Source organism: Rousettus aegyptiacus, unplaced genomic scaffold, assembly GCF_014176215.1.
Source record: "Rousettus aegyptiacus isolate mRouAeg1 unplaced genomic scaffold, mRouAeg1.p scaffold_m13_p_10, whole genome shotgun sequence".
NCBI lineage: Eukaryota > Metazoa > Chordata > Mammalia > Chiroptera > Pteropodidae > Rousettus > Rousettus aegyptiacus.
The window spans coordinates 32,742,492-32,762,195 of NW_023416285.1; the positions used below are offsets into that span (position 1 = coordinate 32,742,492).

Below are 19,704 nucleotides of genomic sequence, written 5' to 3' on the forward strand. Positions count from 1 at the left end.
CTCATGTCTCTTTGCAGGCCATCTCTCCCTCCACTTCTGGTCCCACTGCTTTCTGCCACTATAAATTGCTTTTTATATATATATAAATTCATACAGTATGTGTTCTTTTATGGCTAGTTTAAACTCAGGCAAATGATTTTGAAATTCATCCATAGTGTCAGGTATGAAAGTGGTTTATTCTTTATTGCTGAATAGAATTCTATTGTATGGGTACATCTTTATTTTTACTTTAAATTTATTCACCTATGGACATTTGGGAAGATTCTAATTTGGGGCTACTGTGAATCTAGCTGCATTGGATATTGATGTACAAGTCTTCGGATAAATATCTAGGAATGGAATAGTTGGATCTCATGGTGGGCGTACACTTATTATAAGGTTATTGAGCACTATTACAATGAAAAGAATTTGATGTGCCGCTGAAAAGTTATATTTAAGAAGTTCTCAAATAAAATGAAAATTCTCAAATAAAAAAATGCAAATTCTTAAAAGAACAATGTATGTATCCTTGAACATACAAGGGGTACTTAAATAAATGCATATTAAACTGAAGTAAAATCTTAGCTGATTTATATCTAGGTAAACAAAGGAATTCTCCAAAATCAATTTGGGCACATAGCAAAGTATCAGTACTATTCTATGAAGCTAATTTTAATGTAAACCTTTTCTAATTTATAATAAATAATTATCCAAATTATAAAATAAAAAAAAATTCAGAGATGAAGGAAATAAAGTATGGTAAATAAATTTCTAGAAATGACTATTAAGAAATTATGTCACAGTGATTCAGGACTGTAAAGAGGAAAAAGGCAACCAGATCTCCATAAATGAATGATGCGACTCTCAAAAACCATTAAATATTTTCACCTGGAGGCTTATTGTTAATCAATTTTTACATCAAATTACATTTTAAAAAAATTGCCTATGATTTTTATTCATAGTTATGGCTTCCTGAAATATAAATCAAAATGAATAATAATAATTTGGCATATCTCCCTTTTCTTTATTACAAAGCACTACGTAATACTGATCTAACAAAGATTAGGTTATACAAATAATGCATATTAAATAGTATATTACGTAGAAGAAAAAGGGGGAAAAAAACCCCCATCACCTGGTGTTCCCCCAAATGGCAGGCTGTCCAAAGGAAAAAATATATTTCTCATCACTGTTTATTTTAAGATGGTTTTTCAGGTCACTGAGGAACTTTTTTTTTTTTTTTTTTGCTGCTTATTTGAGGCATTACTATGGTTTTGCTGCTCCAAACTTCCATTTATTTAATTTAAAGCCCAGTATGAAAAAAAATTGTATGTTAGAGAGCCACTAAATAGAAAAGCTCACTTTGCTGTTTCAATAAATTAGAGAAATTCTTACATAAAATTTTCAAATTTGGAAAATGTAAAAAGCTTTTCCTTCATCACGTGGTTCTGCTCCATCTTCTTTCAATTAGTGGTCTATTTTGTGATTTACAACAGATTAAACACAATGTTGCTATTTCAATAAATTAGGGAAATCCTTACATAAAGTTTGCAAATTTGGAAAATGTAAAAAGCTTTTCCTTCATCACATCGTTCTACTCCATCTTCTATTAGGTGAAGTCTATTTTGTGATTTATAACAGATTAAACAAAATATCTTTTGATAAAATTCTTAGAACATATTTCTATATCTGCCATTCTAAGAGCTGAACTATTAAGGCATAAATGTACTTAATAAAGTATGTATTTATAAAAGTGTTAACTTCCTCAAATGTAGTACTCACCCAGAGAGTGAACCAGAAATATGGATTTTAGTTCAACACCATAACCAATTTAGCTATGGATTCTGAGAAATCACTTTAACTCTCAGGCCTGTTTTTTTATTTGTAAAATTTGGAAAGGGTGGATTATATAACTTATAAAAGTCCTTCCTATTTAAAAAGTTTTTATGACTTAGGTGGCTTTATTTCCTTAAGCTTTCTAATTTTTCACTGGTTTCTTGAATCTACATATCTTATTCAAGTAACATCTGAACATTTTGCTAAATACAGATTATTTAAATTTTTTTATGTTTAACCTCAAAATATGTAATATAAAGATACAGAAATTACCCACCTGCCATTCCTCTTACATATCTGTTAAGAATTTCAGACATAGCTACTGCCCCCAGCAAAACAAAACAAAAACAAGCAGCAGTAACAAAACTCAGAAAAATGTAACAAAATCACCTCTGTTCTTCCCTGTATTAGTAAATTGCTCCATCCTCTATCCAGTTGCTCAAGTACCAAATCTAAGAATTACTCTTGGTTTCTCCTTTCCCCTCATTCTCAGTTCATCCACAAGTAAATACTTCCCAAACTCTTCTGATGCCCTCCATTCTCACTACCATAACCCTAATCCAAGCACCATTATCTCTTGCCTGGACTACTGCAACTCTATTGATCTTCATGCTTCTGTTCTTAGCTTTTAACTTCCACTATTTCTCAACCCACTTTCGACAGCAACTCCAAGATAATGTCTTTAAAATCTAAATCAGATCCCCTTCGATGGCTTCGTATTACTAGGTTGATCCACAAGGCTCACTATGATCCAGGGGTCGTTTATTTCTTCCACTTTATTGCATAACACTCTCTCTATTCATTGCATCTCAAATACCTGAGTCTCTTTTCTTTTCTGTTCTTTGAACACAAGTTCTTGCCTCATTGGGCTCTGCAACTGCTACGCTTCTGTAAGGAATATTCTTCTCCTTTTCTTTAAATAGCTAGTTCATTCTCATTTTTCAGACCTTAGCTCAAATAACATCCTCAGAGAGAACTTTCGTCACCTTCAGATAACTCTCCATTACATCACCTTGTTTATTCCCTTGATAGCAATGATCACAACCTATTAGATATCTTCTTTTTGTAGTATTTACTTGTTTGTTGTCTATCTCCTCCTGTGCTAATCCCATAAAGATACAGACTTCTTGCTCTCATTTTCTCCTATCACCTGGCATAGTGTCCTGAACACAATGGGTTCAATCGATATTTATTGATTATGAAACATTTCATGTATGTGTATACACACACACACACACACACACACACACACACACCCCAAAGAAAATGAAGGCATGGAGTGAGAATTTCCTGGGATTTACTCATCATCACTACTGGAAAAAGCACTCAAATAATATGACCCATAGTGTAGGTACTGAGACTTTCTTAGGCAGAAACATAAATACCTATATTCAGTGACATAAAGTATATTTCTAATTCTAACTTCATGTAGTAGAGATAAATTTTTTCATGTGTTATAGAGAACTGATTAAAAGAAACATTCAACAGGTTTAATCTTTGTTAGTAATATTGTTTTACTATGGTGGCATGTCTCTTTTGATTTTGATTACAATCCTTAGCCCATAATACTGGATTTAAAATAAACATTGCAAATGATAAAAATTATGCCCCTCCCAAATCTATCCTCCAAAATAGAAATTTTAGTATTTGAATCTACATGGTATAAATGTATTTCCATAATAAACAAATTTTATAAGTACAATCATTACTTACTGTATGTGTTCTACAGCTGGGGGGGGGGAGGAGAGAGACAATATTTGGTTTGAAAAGGATTTTCATACTCAAAAACATTGGTAGGCTGCAAAAATGATAATTCTATTTTGGTTGTGGTACATGAAAAAAAAAAAAAACTGACAGTCAACGACCGAAATCATTAAGAGCAATAGCATATTTAAGTCAGACATATTGGCCATTCCAATATGGATGATATAAATATTCTTCTCAAATATACTGCCTTTTAATTTTGCTAAGTGCTATTTTGTTTTTCTGGAGCATGGCAATGGTAAGCAGACATATCTACATTGCTTTTCAAGATGAAGTTAAAAGATATTTATAAAATGTTAGGGAAGAAAATTAAATTCTGATACTTATTTTTCTTATTTCTCTTATGTACCCTAGACATATTCAAATGTTTTAAGAATTCAAGTGAAAAATTTGAACCTGTCAAACAACATCTAACTGAAATTCAAAAAACAACTTTTTCATGATCCAGGTGCAGGTAGAATGCATGAAAGACTAGATACAAAAGCAAAAGTTATAAATATTACATCAGTGAAATTACAAAAATGAGTCATGAAGGAAAAAACCCACCATGACTGTTAAACACTCACATATCAAAAAAAAAAAGCTTGTAATTTTGTGGCTTAGAATTATATTTAGGTTTAAATTTTCCTTTTATGCAAGAAAATTCCAAATATACTTATATATTTATATTTATAAGGATCAGGATAGAAAAGCACTAATTCCACAGATGCAGTTTAAAATTAGGTCGCAGCATGGCATTTGATGGGCATGACTTTGAGGTACATGCTGATGGTAGTATTAATTTTTGTAATCCAACAGAATTCTCCTATCGGTCAAAATTGTTTCACAATTCTTTTTTCAAAATGCCTTTATATGATAATAGAGCATCCATAAATCACCATACATTTGCTAAAGAAGTCACTAAAGTTACTCTATTCCCTGTATTGTTATATTATCATTTTACTATCAGAAGACTAAATATCTGTGGTTATAAACAAATAAGTCACTAAACTCAATTACCATAAAATTACCTTAAATCACTCCTGAAAAACAGATAATAATATAATTTAATGCTCTAATTTACTAGTCCACTTACTCAAGATGAAAATTAAATTTTATTCCAAATATTTTAAATATTAAGAGATGCTTTGTTTCAAAGTATTTCATACTTAAAAAAAAAATCATGCTAGACTATTTATATGTGTGTGTGTCATGTCTCCACACATGTATATATAGATACGATTTAAAATTTAACTTGAACTGATAACAGCACAATTTCCCAAAAGGTACAAATATTTATTCTACTCAGCAAGAAGAATGTGAATTATTCACCTTTAAATAGTATTTATCTTTTGTATTTCCTCCCGGCCAAGGGAGATGCCTCCAACTTGTAGCAACTTTGATTAAAAGCAAAGAAAATTTTTAGTATTTCAGTTTCATTACAAAGAAAAATAGGAAAAACAAAAACAGAACACAAGAGCAGAAGATAACATTTACTGATGGGGTTTCAAAAAAGCAGTCTAATTTCATGTTTAATGTGTCTAAACTTTAACTTAATCTTTAACTTAATCTAACAGGTAAAATTAGGGTAGTAAAGGTAAGGGGGGAAAAACAGATTTAAACAATGAAACAAACAAAAAATCTTATTTTTGCAGAGTTTTATAATTAGACTTTCCCCACCATATCTAAGACTTGTTAATCAAGAAAGGAAAAATTCCAAAGGTTTTTGACTCAGAGACTAGACTGGAACCTGGTATTCAAGGAACAACAGCAAAAAATTAATTTGATATCCATAAATGACATCTTATTGAACTCAAGAAATATCACCTAATATTTTGCAATATGCAATGCTCCCTCATATGTTCCCTCTATTTTCATATCTATAAAATTGGTAATAACTACTTAAAACTATTATTCCATCTCTTTAACAAGGTATTAGCTTTTTATAACATTGTACTTAGAAACTAATCAAGCATCGGAATAAAACAGCTATCTAATGTGTTCTTTGCACTACACTGTTTTATTAAGATAAAAATTTATAGCAGCTCAGATTTTAAAATACCATTTGCACACCAATGTTCATAGCAGCATTATTCACAGTGGCCAAGACATGGAAGCAACCGAAGTGTCCTATGATAGATGATTGGCTAAAGAAGCTGTGGTACATGTATACAGTGAAACATTACTCAGCCATAAGAAAAGATGAAATACTGTCATTTGAGGCAACATGGATGGACCTGAGATAATCATGATAAGCGAAATAAGCCATCCTTTAAAATCTGAGCCCAGCTAATCTATTCACAATTGCCTGGTGCCTTCCCCAACACACACACACACACACACACACACACCCTTTCCATTCCCTCTTTCATTGCTCTTCAAGCTTGGGGGAAAAAAAGCCTCTTAACTGGTTAATCTTCATTTAATCTACTGTCCAATGGTTTTTAAGGAATGGCATCAGATTCATTTAGGAAGCTTTTGCAAAATACACACAATTGGTTGGATTCTAGCCTCAGAAACTCTAATTTGTTGGTTCTAGGGTATGGCCAAGAAAACTCATCTTGAAAAAATTCTCTAAGGGTTTCAGATGCATACTACTTGGTATGAATGTCTGCCTATCTTATACTGTACATCTCTTTCAAATTAATGTTTTGCATTAATTTGAGCATTTAACTCTTTTGCTCAAATACATTCAATGGCTTCCCATTGACAAGTCCTTCTCCAATACAGGTTCTAGACATGTCTCCCCATTACATGACCCACCATTTAAAATGCTTTTCTGTGCCCCTGAAAAATCTTTGAATCTATTCCCACAGGTCTCGATCCTATTACAGGTTAAATGTTTCCTTCTCCATGAACATCACTGGATGAACTCAAACACAAATGAGCTCCCTCCAAAAATTATATTGTGTATCCTCTTATATTTTTCACACTGTATCTTTTTCACTTATTGATAGACATGCTTCATTACATTCAATTCGCTACAACTTTTTTAAATATAGGAGACATACTTGGACAATAAAACAGAAGTGATTATCAGCGAAATCATTTTCCCCTCACATATTTGCATTGATTTTCTAGAACAAAGGTAAATTATAAACTACTTATAGGCTAATTCTGACTGACCAGAAATCTCACCTGAAATTGAAGCCTATGGCCCAGCACAGAAATTTTCCTGAGATAAGGAATGCTAATTTCTAACCTATTCTGATAAATAATTGTAAGGAAAGCAGAAGCTACTAAGTTCTTTCTTGCTGATTACCTGTTCTGATCAAGGCTCCAAAAGTATGAATTCACTCTCCCTAAATTTTATTTTGGGGTTATTTTTTTTCCCTCTGAAAGTCAAATTTAGAGGGAGAAAAATATAGAGGCAATTTGGTCCCCCACTTTAACTGCACCGATTCAGTCAAAAAACAATTATTGTTGTGGGTTATACTTTTAAAATTTTATATGTATGTTATACGTATGTAATATATATTTTTAATATTTATGTTTGTCCTCCCCACTCCTTTAAGTAGGGTTGAAAGAAACAAGGCTATTTCTTGGATGTGGAGTTCTTTAAAAAATTTTATTTTGAAATAATTAGAGGCTCAGGAGAAATTGCAAAAAAAAAAAAAAAAATTCACACAGAAAGATCCCATGTACCCTCCATCCAGCTTGCTCCAATAGTAACATTTACAGAACTCTAATACAATATCCAAACCAGGAAACTGACACTAATATGATCTTCAGACCTTATTCAAATTTCATCAGTTTTTTATGCGCTTGTGTATGTCTCTGTGCATATACTGTTCTAAGCAATTTATCACAAGTATAGATAGTATAGATTAATGTAACCACCATTGATAAGTGGTATTCTAAAATATTCACTTTCATGCAAATCAAATAAAAGCATTTTTCAGTCTCAGAACACAGAGCTTGAATATTTCATATAATATAAAAACTGAGCAGGTATAATGAATGCAAAGTAGAACTATATTTTGATTTAAAATAGACTAGGAAATACATTTAAAACTTCAAGTTTTTAAGTTGTATGCTTGAAGCAAGTTCAACTTCCAAAAAACAACACATTTGAGTTCTATTACCCTTCACTAAATACCTTCACTAAAGTACTCAGTATTATCTCTTGGATTCGGTTGAAGATTAGTACAAAAAACAATCATATGGAAAATATTTGGGCAATTTTTACAGAACCATTATTGAGGATGTTGTCTCTAATGCCAGCCTTTGTATAGTTTTTGCATATTTTAAGAGGGATGTGTACAGAATCATCTAAGGGGCTAATGATATCGTGATGACAAATTTCTTCTAGCATTTGTCAATTATTTTTTGTTTGATTAAACTAGGATATGTCTCTTTAGCATAAAGTAAAAATGACATAGCATATCAAGTTTTTTTTACTTGTTTTGTTTTGTTTTGACCTTGCCTGCCCAGAAGCACAAATTAAATTAGTGCTCATTACAATAACTATATTATCTCTGATTCTTACTAGATTTATCTTTGCCTCTTCTTATATGGCTTCTGGCCTTAATATAATTATTTTAAATACCTTATTTATATTAGTGTATGTAGTAAATTATGTCACAGCATAATTATGGACTGAATGGACTAAATGTTTGTGTCCCTCCAGATTCATATGTTGATATCCTAACTCCTGCTGTGATGGTTCTGTGAGGTAATTAGGTCGAGGTAATTAGGTCGATCAGGTAGAACCCTCAGGAATGGGATTAGTGTCTTTATGAGAAGAGACAGAAGCTTGCTTCTTCCTTCTTTTTTCTCTGCCCTGTGAGGATACACTGAAAAGAAGGCCATAGGCAACTTGGAAGAGTGCTCTCATCGAGCATTGTAATCTACTGGTGCCTTGATCTTGGTTGGGTTTCCCAGCCTTCAGAACAGTGAGAAATAAATGGTGGTTTAAACTACCTAATCTATTGTATTTTGTTACAGCAGTCTGAACTAAGACAAATGATCATTTACAAATGTTATATATTTCCCTTTGCATAATTTATATTATACATTTATATCATAAACCTTTTTAATCCATATTACAAATTCACTTTACCAAAAAGAAAACTAAAATTCAGAAAGATTAAATGATAATTTAGTACATCGTACAAACGGAAATTCTATCCATCTGTAATATTTCCAGGGGACATATTAAAATTTCACTATATTAACTTAAAAACAAACTATATTTCTTTAATAAGCAATGCACCAATTTGCCTAATTTCTAAAAAGATGGCTCCAATTACACCCATCTTCCATTTATTTTGATTCTGATCAAAAATCACACATTTAGTGTATACTCTGTAACTGTCCACAAGTTATATTCCTTTATGCATTTTATTTTCTTCACCATATTAAAAGTTCTTTAATGATATGAACCTTTTTTTAGAACTTATGACAGTGTTATAAAATGATATCTACTTCCAACTATGTATGTATAACATCTTTACTATTGACTATTTTCATGTGATAATACCGTAATTACTATCTCTAAAAGTAACAGTTTCATGTAGCTTATTCTTATATATATGATGTACTTTGATAATAAACCATTCATAAAATACAACAGATTGACTGATGAGAGTTAAAGAATCTCATTTTATACTTATTGGCTGATAATTCTAAAACTGAATAATGAAAAAAGGTAGGGTAAATATTTAGACCTGCCAAATCTTTTAAAAATATAGTTAATTAAATGCTTAACCTAATTTATATCATTGAAATAAACATTTATTTTAAATGCCAGAAATAAATAGTTCCCTGTTGACTATAACTGCTGTAAATACTTTTATTACTTAAGCAACTTCAAAGCATGTGTGCATTATATTAATACATATTTAACATTACAAATCAGAGAATTATTCCTAATTCTTTTTCAGCATTTGCAGCAGAACAATGAATTCCCTCTTCAACCATTACATAAAAATAGTGCAGCATAGTTTGGATCACTAACATGCAAATAGGTCCACGCATGGATTTGGGTATCCTTTCCATTTACATTTGAAGTCAATGAAAGATATATTAATATTTATTTTACTTTATAAACACTAGTGAGCTTGATTATTACCTCATTTTGAATATGTATTCATCAGTGAGCAAGAATCCAATTTTCTTTATAGCACATAAGGTAGTATATCATATAAGCTTCTTAACTAGGCATCTTTCCAATAACAAGACAATTGTATAGTAATAGCATTAATTTTATTTCTATAAAGAGGCATATTTAATTTTAACAAGTATTAATCTCAATTGTATATTATTCATTCTCTTGTGTATAAAAGGCACACATATTTAACTTTATGTAATCATTTTCTTCTAACCTCTACTATATAACTTTTAATCAGTATATTCAATATCGATCATTTCCTAACCTCAAGTAGCAACATCTGCAAACAGAAAAAACTCAGTCTATCATCATCGACTTATCTCTATAAATTATAAATAATGGGTGGGAATTTAAAATGAAGCTCTTCAATAAAAGGTCGTTTAAATGTATCACAATTTAAAATATTTACAGCTATATAAATAAAACTAATTACTCAAAGAAAGGAATTCCACAAAGATACTATATAAGGATATGATATTCATTTCTGAAATTTAATATTACTTCACTTTATTTAAAATCATATTCTCCAGCATATCCTCTCACAATTTTGCTTATTTCTTGCCAAACTGAAATATAATTTTTTTCTCTTCTTTGATCTAAAATATGTCAAATTTCTAATAAAAAGAGTTATTTTGGTAAAGTTACAGAGCAAAAGAGTTTTAAAATGTTGCTTATATCAGAAGTCTGTTGGATACTTCTAAAGAAAAATCCATAATGGAAGTGCCTTGAAGGCTCTCTGGAAGAACAGAAAAAAGACTAGGCATTTTAAATAAAAAATGTTCCCACTCAGTGATTTTTTTCATCTCCATATGCAAGAGGGAGACTGGGATTTAAGAAGTTAATCAGCAACAAAGCCTCGCTCTGTCCCACTTAATGGTTACATCACATCAGTCTGTTACCTGATGTTGGCTTATATAAGACAGCTCTCTTCCATTAGAAAGAGTTCCTAAAATGGAAAATGGGCACTATCTAAGCTGGCAAAACTAAAATCTGACCTACTTTTTTTCAAAAAATTTCAATGGATTTAACTGAAATACGCTAGGAAATACTTTACTTTTTAAGTGTCAATACAAATCTGTAAAATATGAACACATTTCTCAAATTTTTGTCCCTAGTAGTGAAGTCCTTATGGTGCTTTCTGTATACACTGGCTTTACTACCTATTGTAAGCCTAGTATCATTCTGAATAAAGCCACACTAAAAAGTTATTCATTTGGAGTACATTTATAAAATATAAGTAAACTGATTATTCCAGTAGATAAGTTTAATAAAACACAAATATGAATTTTCAAACATGTTATTTTTAAGAAAAATATTTCTGGTATTTATAAAGCTGTCATGTATAGTTTTCTATTATCCTTTTAAGAATGAAGCATTACATTCTTCACAGGGAAGGAGGTTAATTAATTAAAATAGAAGCCATTCGGTACTTTTTAAAAAGAAAAATTTCTGGGTTCTTTCAATTCTCAATTGTTGTAAAATATAATGTGAGATGCATTTCAAGTAAATTCACAAATCAACTACATATCATCACATTTACAGACTTTTATATTATTCTTGTAATTCAAAAACAGGTGCTGTACTTTTCCTACAATTATTCTGGAGAAATCTCTAAGAAGTTTACAGAGATTTAATGTCAAATAAAAGGGTAAGAAGGCATACAGTCTAATGGAAATTATATGCATAAAACAGCAGGACACAATGAATACATTTCATTATAGGATTTACAGTAATAAATCACTTCTTATATTCATTCATTTTTAAGACTACTAACTTCATTTTCTTTAAACAGGTTTAAATGTATAAAAAATAGCCTGTATTCACTATGCTTAATTTTACACTTAACTATAATTTCCACTGAATTAAATGAGACAGAAGTGGTTATAAATATTTATAAATAAATGAAAAAATTAACTTCATAGCTTAAAGCATATCCACAGATTTTATACTGTATATCTCATAAGAACAAATAGATATGATAAACACTATAATAATGGATTGCTGCATTATCAAAATAATAATCATATTAACTTCACATTTATTACCCTAACTTCAAAGTTCTTTAGGGCACACAGGAAATAAAGTTCCTCTGTGCCCATAAAAACCACAGTAATGTGAAACAATAGATCATTATAGGTGTTTCTTCTGTTTTACCAACATTATGTGAAACTCTAGGATGAAAGTACGAAAAACAGATAACATTTCCTATGTTCAATCAATGTGTAATTCCAGGATAACAAAACTGAAGAAGGATTAAAGAATACTTTTGATAGTCTTAAATTCTAATAATAAACACAGATGGAGGATAGGAATAAAAATTGTAATGATCAATGCTCCCCAAGTTCATGTCATCAATCTTTGATTATTACTCTGAAAGAGATCCTTATAATATATAGTTTAAATCCATATGTATATAAAATATACATTAAATGTTTCATTTTTGAAAGCCAACATTACAAACTATGGTGTTTAATAAAAATCCTAAATATGATAATACAAAGTTATAAACACAAAGCACTAGAATTTTGTAAATAAAGCTATTACCCTAGTATAAAAACAACTGGAATGAAAAAACAGGTAAATTTTTAAGTAGTAATTGGACTGAACACTGTAAGTTAAAATTCATATTAAGGAATCAATGTCCTTAGACATAATATTTAATGTTCCAGAAAAAGGAAAGAAAGGAGAATAAAAGAAAGTAGCCTTACCACTACTTCTACAGAAAAGTTAAAACTGAGAGGTATATTTTCAATCTTTTTTTCCTCTTTCTTTTATATAAATGAATATGTTTATATGATTTTCTTTAATGTCTGGCTTCCATGCACAAATCACATTGGAAGCACTATTATAAAAGGCTTTTTCCAACAAAACATAATTGACCCAAAAGGTGAATTATAAACTCATTGGGGAAAATAAGCAATATAAGTTATCCTAGTTATATAAACAGAATAAAATTCCTAGGAGACTTTAAAGGTGAAATTTATAATATGCGGTTTGGGTTCAGAAAACAGAAATTTAGGGAAAATTCTGATTTTAATTAAGCCTAATTAAATTGAATATACTCAAGTTTTTTTTTTTTTTTTGTATTTTGCTTACATATATGTGGGAAAGTAGAGAACATACAATTGTTGCATTATAACCACAACCGAGTTCTTGCTTTCTCTCTGCCTGGTAGGACAGTATATATTAGAAAGTGGTGAGGATGACAACGACATTATGACAAATAGGAATGGATTCAATGCAGATGCAGTAGGCCAATCTAGCTTTTGAGAAGATAATGGTTTTTATGAATGGTTTTATTGGATTGCCAAGTAATTAAAAACGCATTTGAACAGACTCAGAAACTTTGAAAAGCTATGTCCTCATTCAGAAACAGTATTTTAATAAAATCTAATGAAAAGATATATTTTTTTAAATTAAAAGCCATAATTTCTTAGAAATTGACTTACTTTCCTCTGAAAATACAATTTACGATAGCAGAGGAAAAAAATCCATTTCCTGTAACTTCTTAGTTCAGAATACTATGGGTCAAATTTCCACCAGTTCTGTTAAAGAAGCAGAGCTAAGCCATGGCCTATGTAAATGTCTCAGCCTAGAAAAAACAGTGCTAATGCTAAAGGGGGAATTAGTAGAAAATGATAATTCTTAACAAAAGTTTCTAAGTGTACTATTGATATTTCAACACTTACGGCTATCGTAACATATGTTTCCTAGAGCCCTGCCCGTTTGAAGCAGCACTTCCTGGTCTTTGCTATTTAGCAGCTGCACCAGTGGTGAAATCAATCCAGCATCCACACATGGAGTTCGCATAAATTCTGAAAATAAGAGACATATTTAATTAAAAATCTAAAGATTCACAATTTACATAAATCACATCCCTAAATAAAATAAATATCTACTATGAAAATGCTTAAGGTGGCTAACTATTTGAAGAGTGCTTTTCTGTTCAAAAGTTCTTTTACAACCCTATTTACTATATACTTATGAAATAATTACACAAAACTTGAGAGGGGTCATATTTTCCTTTTCTTTCCTCTGCCATAAGCCAAAAGGATTTTAATTAACTTTCATTATACCTAATTTATCACTATCTTCTTATAATAACTGGATGTGCTTAGGAAGCAGCATGTGATGATGCAAGCATTTGTAATGGTCTTTCCATGAGCCTGATAATTAAAGTATAGCAGGTACTCGAATAACATTGTTTCATTCAATGTTGTTTTGTTATAATGTTGATGAGATGTAGTAGGAACTTAACTCTGTTGGTTTATATCGTTATTAGCCAATAGTAAAATTGGTTTTGTTGTATTTATCAGAAATACGATTAAAATAAAATATATATATACACATATATTTTTTCTACCTACCACACTACCTATCGACTATCTATCTATCTATCATCTATCTATCTATCTATCTATCTATCTATCTATCTATCTATCTATCAATCATCTACCTACCACCTACCTAAAATATCCTGGCAAGGCCACAGAATGACTGTGGCCATCATCTTGTTTAAAAGCAATTCCCACTACATACATCTCTAGCCCACACCACATAAGCCTGTTACCTGCTCACAGGTGACTGGACTCTGACTCACGGCCTCCCTATCAGATGGTCTAGTTTGAAAGGTCCACTAAACAGGGCAGTGATGATGAACTTAAGAGAACTCATATCTTCTCTTTTGGCAATTTAAACTCCAGACAGAGAATTAAAAAGTTCTTAGTGGGTGGAGGAAAGGACTGTGAGAGGGAGGCTGAAACAAAGATACATAAAGAATGACAGTGAGTAGAAATCAAAGTCGGTGGAGGCCATTAGGCAATAGAAGGCAGTACCATTAATTATTTATATACGTATATGCCTGTCTATGTAAGATAGAATTCATATTTTTGTATAATGTTATAATGTGTGGACTTCAATCATAATATTCAATAATGGCTTGTTGACTGATTTGGATATTTCCATTTCTTTCTAAATCCAGTGTTAATTTCTTTCTTGCTTGCTTTTCCTTTCCCAAACCTACTTAAATTACATATTCATTCAACATGATCACAAAGTACAAGCAATAACAAAAACCACAAAAAATATTTTCTTTTAATTATGCCAAGATTTATAAAACCGGCTTTTTACATATCTACTTATCAAATATTTAAAAAACCTGATATATAAGTACTTTTCCCGTTTTTAGCTACCCAAAAGGATGAAATCTATTTTATTAGAAGTCTTTTTTAACTCTATACACCAAATAAAAACACTGGGTGCAGAGCCTACCTTAATATTTGTTAGACTAAATAGTAATGTATACTCAAAGTGTTGAATTTTCTCTAATTAACCTCCCTATAACTAACTCTTGGGTTTTCATACTTTTCTTTAGAAGAACAAGGAAAACTATGAGGCATGCATATATAAGAATGAGTGACTTTTATATGTGGGGTACTGACTTGACATTTTTCATTCATACTTTGTATTGCCTTTTTGAAAAAAATACTGATAACTATAACTAATTCTAACAAAATGACCGAGGTTAAACTTCCAACGTTAAAGGTATACTTTAAGCTACCTAACAATACAGAGCATTTTTTTTTCACATATTGATTTTACCCACTGACTTTTCCAGAGCATACATATGTATTATACTAAAATAAACATATACTTGCAATGGAGCAGAGGGAAAAATAAAAATAAATTTATTAGTCAAAACAGGAGGCTTCCATGTTTCTGGTGATGCCCCTCCCTAGTCCATCCTTGGTGTACACTTTTATTCTTTTGTTAAGAGCATTCAAATGGAAAATATTGATAAATACTTTTGCAATCTGATATAAGTATAGGTGGGGGAAGGAGGAAAGCATAATGTTGATCCTACTTTTTGATTCTGTATTACCTTAGACAGAGATTTGGTTCTCAAGCCTTATAGGCAGGTATGAGAGCCAACTGAAGGACCTGTTAAAACAGATGGCTGGACTCCACTCCTAGAGTTCTTGATTCAGTAGGTCTAGGTGAGAAAGTCCAAGGATGTACATCTAACAAGTTTCAGGTGATTCTGATACTGCTAGTCCAAAGCAGGGAACCAGTGTTTGGAAGAGTAGATGTAAAGTGGCTCAACCTTTGTTTGCTTTTAAGCATTTTCAACTAGTTATTAGCCTAATCTTTTAGGTCATATGTTGCTATGCCTGCACTCGGACCACTGACACACTGTCCACTGCTACCATAAAATCTCATTTACTGAAAAGAAGTGAAAAAAGAGTAAACAAATAAAAACATAAATTCCAAATATTATCACTTAAGTGTTTGAATCCCACCTTTATCACATACTAGTTGTATGAGGATAAGCAAAGTACTTAACCTCTCTGATTTCTCATGTATATAAAAATAACTCTCCCTCGTATAGGATTGTTATGAGAATTTGAAATAATGTACATAAGGCCTGGCACAATGTAAACACTTAACAGCACCTAGTTTTAGGGCTCAATCATTATTATTATTATTATTATTATTCGATACCTTGAGAGTATAACTCTGAAAAAAAGAAATTAAGGATACTTTTTGTATAGTTTTCTTTTTCTTGCCTCAAATTAGTCAAAAACTATTATATTAGGGGATACTTTATTTAAATATTTTATTTAAAAATCAGTCTAAAACTATTACCTATTATATATTACAGTATACTTTATTTAAAAATCAAAATCTTTTACTGTAATTTATGGTCACAGCTATGCTCCCCTATTAAACTTGACCATGAAAATTCTTACTAATCCTCTGGATTTCGAACACAGGTATGCTATGTGTTTATATTGCTTTTTTTTGGTATGTGAAAACTTAAACATAATTACATTTTACGATTAATCCAAATCTAAGAAGTACATTCTAATATTTTTCCTTTGTAGTTATATAAAGTGCATAGCAGAGTGAAGACGAACAAATCAATTTCCCAAACTTTTTTTTTTCCCCTGTGGTTCATACAATCTTTTTTCACTGTCAAGTTTCTAACAAGAAGAAATACAAGTCCCATTAATATACCATGTTGGGTCTTTTTGCATTTCTGAAGACATGTATTTGTTTTAAAAAGAAGACTCTAATCCATTTTCTCAGCCAGTCACTTAAAAAAACAATGTGGTGATTAAGCAGTAAACAACCATTTAAATGTATCCCATTTATTTTAACCAGTAGAGGTTAGTTATATGCCCTTTAAAACCTGATTAAAAGCATAAATGCTAAAAATTCTGTTATGCTTTAGAACATAACTGTCACCTACTAGAGTATTGCTAGAAGTAACCTCTAGCAGCAAAGTTATCATGAAACTGTGACAAAGTATTGTGAGGACTGCTATTATTAAGATCATAGAATGGCAATCCATTTCACAAAAATATACTACACAAAATTTCTGAATCTATGTTATAGTGGGTGTGTGCTCATTTTTAAGAAAAAAAAGGTTTTTAAGATAAAAATTGATTTTTATAAATCTATAATGTGATTCTTATGAGATTAAAAATAAGCTACTTAATCTTAAAAATCAAGATGATCAGACAGTGGTTGATTTAGGTTAACAAGCCACGTCTGGAGGTTCCATTTTCAAACCTCATCTGCTTCAGGAGTTCTTTGTTGTTCTAAGGTAATCACTATCTATTCAGAGCAGTCCAAATCTGCATGAAGTAAACTAAACACTCTAAGACATCTGAATATTTATGACCAGCTTGAATCCAAAGCACAGCACAGTGATGATATAATTACAATAGCTTAGTCGTGACATATAAACGGTAACCAGTTTTCGGTTAACAACCAAATAAATGATTAACCAATACAGAAAACCTCATTTAAACCTGAAAGACATTTTGAGAACCTCAAAACAAATGAAATAATTTTACTGCAATTTTCTTTTTGGTAACACACATATGAACAAGTTGTTTTACTGGGCCAAAAACAACATATACTGGTATTTTACAATGCCACCTGCCATAGTGATTACACAAATGAGGCCAGAATTTTAAAATTTCTTCTCATTAAAGTATGACATATGCAGCTTACTAAAAGGCCTAAAAATAATATAAAATAGATAAACTGATGTGCACTAAAGGTATTACATTTAGTATTACCTTCGCTTATGTTTAAAAACTGCTTTAAGTCAGAGATTCTCAAACTGACCAAATTAAAATCATGTGCAAATATTTCTGCTATAATAGAATTCTTCTAAAGACTCATTAGATATAAACTATATGTAATGTGGTAGATTAGCTATTATATAATTTAAGATTTGCTGTTGTCATTGTTTTCCCAGAGTATTCTCACACAGAAACTTAAAAAATGTTTCCCATGAAGGTGAACGCAGAAAACAGAACACATATTCCAACTGCTCTGCTGCCGTCAAGTGCCAACGTCAGTAGGATAGGCCAAACTGAAAATAAAGGGTTTACCTGGGTATAACACAAACTGATAGATACACTGAAAAAGGAATGTTCTCTATGATAATAAATATGAGTGACTCAATGCCAACTTCAAGAATTCTATAAGCAAAGTAATAAATGATACAGGTGCAGAAATGACTAATCATGCTTTCCTTTAATTCTTCTCTGAAGGAATGGAATAGCAAATGGGAAATGTATGAATAGAATGACTATAACTATAGTCATTTTAAACAATCACATGAAAAATGTCAAAGAAAAAAGAAAAACAAATTTAAAAATGTCTAATCTACAAACTTAAAACATAAATTAATAAAACATACTGACAAGTAAGGTGTAAAACTGAAGATGTTCCCAGCAGAAAAGTTCTTGAGGAAAACCTCACCATTTTTGGCTACTTCTGCTATGATGTTAGCTACTTTGGCTGTGCATGAAGACTGTGGAATCAAAAGACTTGCAAACAGTTGAAGTATTCCACTTTCTTGGATTTTTTCACTTGTTTCCATATCTGAAAGAGATACATAAAAAGAACTTCAATGAAAATCTTCGAGATGAAAGTTGACAACTTCATATTCAATACATTATCAAGAATTTTCACCATCCATAATAGGAATTTTTTCAGTATACATTCAAATGTATGTATTCATATAAAAATTATCTTCAGTTCTGCAAGCTGCTTTTGCATTTTTATCTACACACACACACACGAAAAACACTTTATGATGCAATCTTTTGTCTATCTACAGTCAGATTATAAAGGAATCCTTTCTGAACATACCATTTGTACACCACACTTTTCGATGTTAGTACCAACTTTGTCTATTCAAAGTAGGAATGTTTTTTCTACTTCTGAATGTTCTTTCTACTTCCCTTCTAAATTCTATAACTATATATATATATGTATATATAAATATAAACTCTATGATTTCCTATATGCTATCACAATTTAAAATAAATGGCAAATGAGCAAAAAAATCACCTCATATCATTTTAAATGGAGCTACAGAGGAAATTATATAGCTCTATATGACTACTATGTTTTTATACAACTCTTCAAATCACCACCAATGAAGAAGTGAAACAGTAACAGCAATAAGTCCATGGTATTCAAAGTCTATCTGGTGATGTGGAAATTCAAAAAGCCTTGCTTCTTGCCTTTCCTTCTTTGTTAAAATACAAATAAAGAAACCTTCAATGAAACCAAGCCACTTCATGTGTTTGTTATTAAAAGCATGACCTATTAAAATAAAACATAACAGAAAAATCTGGAAAGATGATGCAAATAAAGAAAAGTTCAAGGAAATAAAACTTAAAATTACTTGATTCTGAACAATAAAGAGGAATGGCATGTGTTTAAAGACAGATAGATCATTAAAACATTTTATTTAAATTGTTTTATGAGTAGCTATATGCTTTATATCTTTTAGATATACATATAAATGAGAGAGAACTCTAAAGATTTCTTGTTAAGTAAATAGCAACTGACGTGGTCAATAGAGTAGGAAAGTCATTTTTAATAGAAAAATTTGAGAAAGTCTATAAAAGACAAATAATGTATTTCTTTATAGTAAGTGTTCACTAGTGCACTGTTTTTCAAACTGTGAGTCCCAATCCATTAGGAACTCTGATATGGATTTG

General features: G+C 30.8%; 1 protein-coding gene across 6 annotated transcripts in view; it reads right to left on the reverse strand.

Annotated features, from left to right (window-relative positions):
* Positions 1–19,704, reverse strand: part of RAP1GDS1 (Rap1 GTPase-GDP dissociation stimulator 1) — a 133,054-nt gene that overhangs the window by 56,559 nt on the left and 56,791 nt on the right. For 5 of the 6 annotated variants that reach the window (XM_016166710.2, XM_016166707.2, XM_016166709.2 and 2 more), the window contains exons 3-4: positions 18,452–18,574; positions 13,360–13,485 (exon numbers count right to left, since the gene is read on the reverse strand). In XM_016166710.2, coding sequence (XP_016022196.1) covers positions 13,360–13,485; positions 18,452–18,574 — 249 coding nt within the window. Of the gene's footprint in view, positions 1–13,359; positions 13,486–18,393; positions 18,575–19,704 lie in introns of those variants that run through there. The other variant, XM_016166711.2, reaches the window with a different exon arrangement.